The sequence below is a fragment of the Adiantum capillus-veneris genome, chromosome 8, assembly GCF_014529385.1.
Source record: "Adiantum capillus-veneris isolate H3 chromosome 8, ASM1452938v2, whole genome shotgun sequence".
Lineage (NCBI taxonomy): Eukaryota > Viridiplantae > Streptophyta > Polypodiopsida > Polypodiales > Pteridaceae > Adiantum > Adiantum capillus-veneris.
The window spans coordinates 72,396,409-72,403,795 of NC_140938.1; the positions used below are offsets into that span (position 1 = coordinate 72,396,409).

The following is a 7,387-nucleotide window of genomic DNA, read 5'->3' on the forward strand; positions in this document are numbered from 1 at the left end:
ACTTTGCACTCTTGATATCCTTAGCAACATTCTCTCAAACTACACAATCAGAAAACATTAACAAATGTTTTGATTAGACAACATGCTTAGCGCAAAAAATTAATTAACATGTTAAAAAATTGCCCATGTACTCAAGTAAAGTGCTTGCTGATCTAGGCCTTTGCCTCCACAGGGAATGTTGTGTCACAACTAGGCTTAGCACAAGAGGTATTGCTCTATAAGGAACACTAAAGCACAATGGATGATACTAATGGAGGTAGGAAATCATGAAACTGTCGAAAAGTTATGAAGCCTCCAAAGCCTCCCTACAAGAAACACATAACTCAAAGACATCAATAGTATTCTTAGCATCCACAATATGAGGCATTGGCAATAAGGTAAACCTCTTGTCCCTCTTTACATCTGCAATGACCTTGTCGACAAAATCAAAGTGGTTCTGCTCTTCCTCACACTCAGCCTCAAGCCGATTATATTCTTTTGCAAAACAAAAGAGAGAGGATTAAACATATAAACAACTTAACATCTCCAGTTCCATGATTGTCAATCATACAAAAGAAAGTGAAGGAATCAACAGCAAACACCATAAACAAGCGGTACCAAACAATCTCAAAGCACCAAATGTACCAAATAGTCCTAATTTTAAGCATAAGTACCAAACAATACCAAATATACTAAACAAATACCAAATATGCTAAACAATACCAAAATTACCAAACTAACTAAAAACAATCAAACTTAACCAAAAGTGCTTCAATTAGAGTTCTTTATCAACAAAACATACAATTACTAAGTACCAAAAGGTTCTAGAAGCACTAAACCTACCAAAACATTAGAATTACAAAAACTAACAAAACCACTAAACAATTGCCAAAAGCACTACAATACCAAAGAGTCCCAAAGCACCAAAAGTACTACATGTACCAAATAGTCCTAATTTTAGACAGGCCATGGCATCTAATCTTTCATACATGAGCAAAGTCTCCTTCTTCTACTGGATATTAGATCTCAATTTCGTTAGCCTACTCATGGTAGCTATAGTCTTCGAAGGCATCCTATCTAGTGTCGCCTGCAAATCAACAATATAATCAACTACTCGCAAAATAGGCATTCTTTGTCTCTGTATATATGTTGCTACCACTCCGTGTCATACCAGACTTCTTGTCATGATGGGGGAAATCTCCATGGGAGGCACAGTTAGCTCTCCTCCACATTTCAACCTCTCTCCCCAAATCTACCAACATGTTGTTACACATATTGAGCACACTCTCATCAAACCAAACCCATGCCACCTTATGGATGTAGGGTCCTTTGCCGTTGCATGGCACCTTTCAAATGTATAGCACTGCTCAATCTTATTTGTAATATCTCCACATATTGGGAGGGTTTGATAGACTTTATTACAACAATTTGCAATCATCAATCAAGTGGGGATTGCACATGATTCAAGTGAATCTTTGAGTTCTTTTGGTACTTCTACCTAAACATCCACATCCACTGATCGGTAATTAAATCATCATTCTTGAAGTCCTTGAAAGCACCCCATCTAGACTCAATCAATATTCCTCATTTAGAACCTCTGCTATGTGGATGAACTTGGTAATATTTTTCCATTATATTTTTGAATAACACTTAAGAAGACATTTCAAACCAAAGCGTTGACAAATAGTACCAAATTTGATAGTGTATAGAATATAAATTCACACATGCACATTATACTAAATACTACCAAATTTGGTACTTTTTAGTCTCAAATTTGATATTGTGTAGAATATAATTTCACAACATGGCTACTATATACAACTTAGAAATGTGCCTCCTACAACACATAATTTGGTTTTTTTATTTGCTCAAAGTTATAGCAAATTCAAACATGCATACTTAGTATTGTAGAGAACTAAATTTCACAAGATGCACACTGTACTACATAGCAAATTTAGTACCAATTTTTTTACTGTGTAGAATATAATTTCATAACATACATACTTTCCAAAATAGTACCAAATTTGGAACTATTTAGTACCAAATATGATCCTATGCGGAATATAGTTTCACAACATTTATACTATAATGAACTCAAAAATATGTTTTCTACAACACATATCCTAGTTTAGGGTCCTCCTCAAAGTTCTAGCACATTCAAGCATGCATGCATATCGAGTACTACATAACAAAATACTAAAGCATGCAAAATTTAACCAAACGGATAATTAGCCCACATTTATCAAGCATGCATGGTTCAAATATGAACAAAGCAACAAAGTAACAGTATAGATATTTGACTAGACTTGCTCGCACCCTCGTCATCGAATTGGATAAATGATTGCTCTGATCGTTCCACCAACACTCTCTGCTTAGCACTTGCCCTTGTGTTGGGGGTGCTATTTTGCTCCACCTCTATTGTAAGTGTCAATGCCTTGTTGATGCTACAAAGGGAATTCACGGCACTAGTCTTGCCCTTTGATTTTGGTTGATCCCAGGTGAGGCTCTGGCAATAGACTTGTGTGTTGGGGTCTTCATTACACAGCATTGTGAGCTACTTTAGAAGAGAGAGAACAAGCAAAATGCAGGTAGAGCATTATCGTGACTACTATAGCTCACGATTTGTGCTCCTTTGCATGAAGAGCAAAGCAAGCTGCTCTTCTTCATGCAACGACTGCAAGCGAAGCTACGCTCGACAAGACCGTTGCACCTTGTCCGTAGATATCACAAAACTGCTCTCTCCCACAAGTTCAAACATTTGCCACTCCAACAATAATGACCCATCACCTTGTCCATAGATAGCATGAAATTGATCTCTCCCACAAGTTTAATCATTTGCCACTCCAACAATAATGACCCATCACCTTACATTTCTTTCACATATGGCCAAACTTTTAATTGTCTTTAAATACTTTCAAAATTAAAAGAACCTTTCTGTAGCCAATGGACTCCCTCCAAAATTCTAGGCTATATGGTCAAAGTACCAATAAGGTGGATAAAATATTGGTCCTTTTTTTGTACCACCAAAGCCTTCTTTCAACCAATAGGTGCCTTTATACTTTTAAGCACAAATCTTTTGTGGAGATTTATAGTTGGAGCTCTTCCTTTAAAGAGTCTTTACTCTAGAAGAAAAATATGTCCAATGGAAAATATATCACATGGAGGAAACTTGAAAGGTCAAAACCTATAAACATGCTTTTTGGTTGTGTTTTGTCGTGTTGGGTGCAAGCAAGATGAGACTAGTGCAAGCCCTCCATTTTTGCTTTGCTACTTCTAGTACTCTTGAAACCATGAAGCCTAAAATCATTGAAAATTCGGTTGTTTTGGTATGCATGAAGCATGAGGAACATTGGTGTGCAGATTCTACTCGCTACTTGTCTATCCCTTGGCCCCAACTTAGGACCAAGATGCTGGAGGACTCTTATTCCTTGGTAAAAGGAGAGAAATCTGTTTAGATCTGATGTATGTATTGTAACATGTTCTTTAATAAAGAGAAAGAGAGAAGAAGAAGAAGAGAAGTTTTAACATTTTAGGAACAATCAATCCAAAGACATCGCTCAAATCTCTATCCAATAAGTCTTGAACTAGAAACCTATTACCCTAAAGACAACGAAGATAGGTAATTTTAGCCGGTCAAAAATACACTAAAGCCCAATTTGTTTTGCAAATGAAAGAGAGAGAGAAAAGGGGGAAGGGGGGGGGGGGGGGGGGGGGGGGGGGGTTTCTTTAAGGCAAGCTCAAAAACTAGCCATGATTTCCAATTTTGACTGGTTAAAAACACACTAGACCCCCTGTTTTTTTTTTGAGAAATTTTGGTTCCGGTGTGGGGGGGGGGGAGGGGGGGTTTCTTTAAGGCAAGCTCAAAAACTAGTGGTGACTTTCCAATTTTGGCCGGTTAAAAACAGACTAGACCCCCTTTTTTTTTGAGAAATTTTGGTTGTAGTGGGGGGAGGGGGGGATTGTTGACCATGTGTCTTGTGGTGCCATATGGAAGCACCACAGATCATATACGTGCACATATATACATGTACAAACTCTCGCAAATGCACAAGCACACAGGAGACTGGGAAATCGTGTGCCTTGCACTCATCCATACTCGCAAGATGTCACAATGGGTTATTTGCCATGAGCCGAGAACTCAAAGAGGTCAGTAATGACTGCCCTCCCTCGTGCAATCCCACAATATTTGCATGAGAAAGGGTTTTCCCTCTGCAAGCCTGTCCTCATCACCATCTTGCACAAGGGCTGCTTGAGGAGATTCATGGCCAAGATTAGGCATTGCCGATTGTGGGCGATCTCAGTCAACCAGTAGACACCTTCAGTTTACCCCTGATTTACCCAACAGCCACAAGCATCCGCGATCTATGACACCTAATCTTGGCCATGGATCCCCCCGCATGTCAACTAGAGACGTGGCAAGCCCCATCACTTCTGGTAGTCGGACTAGCTTTGGGAGACATTGCAGCATGTAGGTTCCCATCTTGAGGATGATAAGGGAGGCTTGAATGCATTGGAGGATTTGGGCTGTTGAGAGGAAGGAGGTGAGGACCATGCAAACACAGTGGAGAGATGTTAGCAAATATGATGTTGCTCTAGGTAGTGAAATACAACGTCGTGCAAACATCTGAGAAAACCGCAACTTGAATGCCAAATCATCAACAGATGCTCTGTCATGTACTGCATGTTACGGTCCAAACTGAATATAAACGTTGGCGACATTTGATGGTCACTAATTTCTGCTAGCTCTTTCTTGCTATGCAGCAATGGAACGAAGTATTACAAATTTCCCGAGCGATGGTTCACCATCTATTTCACCACAAAACCAGGGCTAAGCTTCTCCCAGCAAACCTTAAATGCTTTTCCAAACTTGAACCTTAGGTAGGAGATGATAAGATTTGGGATAAGCACTTCAATTCTCAAAATGCCACCAACCTTAACAACCCTCATCTGTGTCAAAGGTTCCAGGGAAGCTCAATCATCAACAGCAAAGTGCTTGCAATTGCATGCAGTTACATAATCTGAACGCGCGCACATGACATGTGCATAAGAACACTATGCTATGAGTCATAGTCACAGGGAATGGCCATTTTTGGGGTCTTCAATCTGTTTTCCCTTTTCCTGTTCCGGTACCCATTCCATGTGAAAATTGTGAGCTTGTCACCACAGGAAACAGCAATTCTCACCCGTTCCGGTTCCACATTGCCATTTCGCCTTCTGAGCGACCATGCAAGCAGATTCGCCAAGTAACAAAAAAAATGCAAATGACAGTCAACAAACCCATAATCAAAAGTGGATGAACACTGTAAGAAATATCCCATATGACTTAACACCTGTTTAACACCATCCAAAGATTTGCTGTTGTATGCTTTGCACCAGCGAGAATCCTCCCAAACGGATTGACACTATAAAAATGGAAGTACAAATTCCACAGAAATGCCATTCCTGTCATAGCAACCGATAAGTCTCGGCTAGTCCGCTTTGAGCCGATCCAACTCTGACAGAAAACTTTCCAGGCCATCAGTCATACCCTAAAGTTTTGTCCAGAATTTTGGGCAACATCTTCATGATCCATGTCACAAAGCAAACCAAAAAAAAAAAAAAAACGATTAAAACCCCAAAAAGTCCTCGCATTCTGGTTATTCGACTGTTAATATGGCTAAACATCCTTAAATTAAATTCAAAATCATACAAGGAAGACAAATCAGTAAGAGGACAGTGTCTTGGGTATGCATGCAACAAAGCATGCGACATAAAAGGTGATCAAATGTGAATCCTATGTAGGAGACAGCCATCTTGGGTACGCATGTGACATTGCATCGGCTACCTCACAGCCTGGATCAAATAATACAATTGGGTCGATGGCTGGCGAGGAAACGGGGACACAATTTCTTCTTGGCATGCTCCCACATAAATGTTCACTGTATAACCAAGATTAACATACTTACAACGCAAGCCTCACATCACCAATCCCAGACTGGCGGGCAAGGCCAGATGCCCAGAGGTCCGGCCAGGCTTGACACAAAAAAAGCCTTTTCAAAAAATTGTGTGCATGTGACAAAAAAGGCAGTAGCTAAACCCTACCTTCCACGTCAAGAATCCAGCAGTGGAAGCGGGCTGTCCGGAGAAATGCTGACCTTTGAAGCCTCAGCAGCCTTTGCACTACATACCTCACAGTAATAGAGCTCACTAGGGCTCATCTCTCTCTTCTTCTTCCTACTTTCCTCAAAATGGTGCCCTAGCCCTGCATCATCACCATCGTCATCCTCATTGTCCCACTCCTCATCTTCATCTTCGTCCTCTTCTTGCTCTCTAGGCCTCCTTGCAGGCTTCTTCTGCTGATGCGGTTGATATGCCTGCTGCGGATGAGGTGGGCGTGGGCGCTTCTTCTTGCTCAGCATGTCTTGAGAGCGGGGTTGCGCATGTCGAGCACGAAGCTCAGAGAGCTCTGCGCCACCCCATGTTCGGTTACTGTGAGTGTTACGACGAAAGGGGTCGTCACTCTCTTTGCCGTATGCATGATCCTGGGTGTGGAGGGGGCGAGACTTACTTGTGGTATGAGGAGGGGCATGTTCTGCGTTTGCACCAGCAGAGCGCAGAGACGATGAAGAGTAGGGAGGGTTGTTGTTGCTGCTGTTGCGGGGCCGTGATCCGAGCTCTGGTTGGACCTCCTCGATAGCATAACGCCATGTGCAGGGGCTCCATCTCCGCTTGGAGGATGATGAAGAAGGGGGGTCAGCAGAAGGCGCCACTGACGTTGCTGCTGCTACACTGCTTGCCTCTCCTGCAGGTGGATCAGAAGTTGACGCCATAGCTCACGAAAAGAGAGAGAGAGAGAGAGAGAGAGAGAGATTGTCGCCCCAAAAAATTACAAGCGATTAAAACCAGTGCTTCGTCCTTGGATCCATTTGTATGCACTAAACAATGGACTCCTTCCGATGGACATATTTACAAGGGTTTTCAATCTCCACGGTCGAAATTGTTTGTCACGGGACGAGTGGCACTGCTAGAGAAAGAGAGAGAGAGAGAGAGAGAGAGATTGAAGCAAAGCTAGTTTCGAAATTGCACGCCAATGTGCGGGAAAGGTTCGCCTCATATCGCTAGTTGAACATTTATGTTAGCCACTTTCAAATGACGGTAAGTCGACGGAAATTCGATGAAACAAAACAAGGAAATAGTTCAAAAATCTTGAAAATTGGGTGAAATAAAACAAGGAAATAGTTCAAAAACCTTCAGAATTTGCAAAATTCTACTAGTGCTTCAGGTATTATATTTTCTTACCATGACTTTCCTAAACTCATTCTTTCTAACCGCAATGATCGTTTTTGTAATAATTTTTTGGGTTGCACTCTTAAGCTCTAAGATGGACTTCACTTTTGCTTTCACTCTGAGAGTAATGGCCAGACCAAAG

General features: G+C 41.3%; 1 protein-coding gene across 1 annotated transcript; it reads right to left on the bottom strand.

Annotated features, from left to right (window-relative positions):
• Positions 1 to 4,040: 4,040 nt before the first annotated feature.
• On the bottom strand, positions 4,041 to 6,890 carry LOC147452357 (uncharacterized). The gene is made up of 6 exons (XM_086518077.1): positions 6,197 to 6,890; positions 6,061 to 6,113; positions 5,507 to 5,538; positions 5,310 to 5,381; positions 5,163 to 5,190; positions 4,041 to 4,926 (listed from the first exon to the last, which is right to left on the bottom strand). The coding sequence occupies exons 1-6, from the start codon at positions 6,786 to 6,788 to the stop codon at positions 4,786 to 4,788; spliced, it is 918 nt and encodes a 305-aa protein (XP_086374203.1). The 5' UTR covers positions 6,789 to 6,890; the 3' UTR covers positions 4,041 to 4,785.
• Positions 6,891 to 7,387: the final 497 nt, after the last annotated feature.

Excerpts from the sequence above, each read along its gene's own strand:
- LOC147452357 (XM_086518077.1), bottom strand. The coding sequence starts at position 6,788 with ATGGCGTCAACTTCTGATCCACCTGCAGGAGAGGCAAGCAGTGTAGCA. Across the intron at positions 5,539-6,060 it reads CTGGATTCTTGACGTGGAAG|ATGTTGCCCAAAATTCTGGA; the intron begins GTAGGGTTTAGC and ends TGGATCATGAAG. Across the intron at positions 4,927-5,162 it reads GCAATGTGGAACCGGAACGG|ATGAGGGTTGTTAAGGTTGG; the intron begins GTGAGAATTGCT and ends CCTTTGACACAG.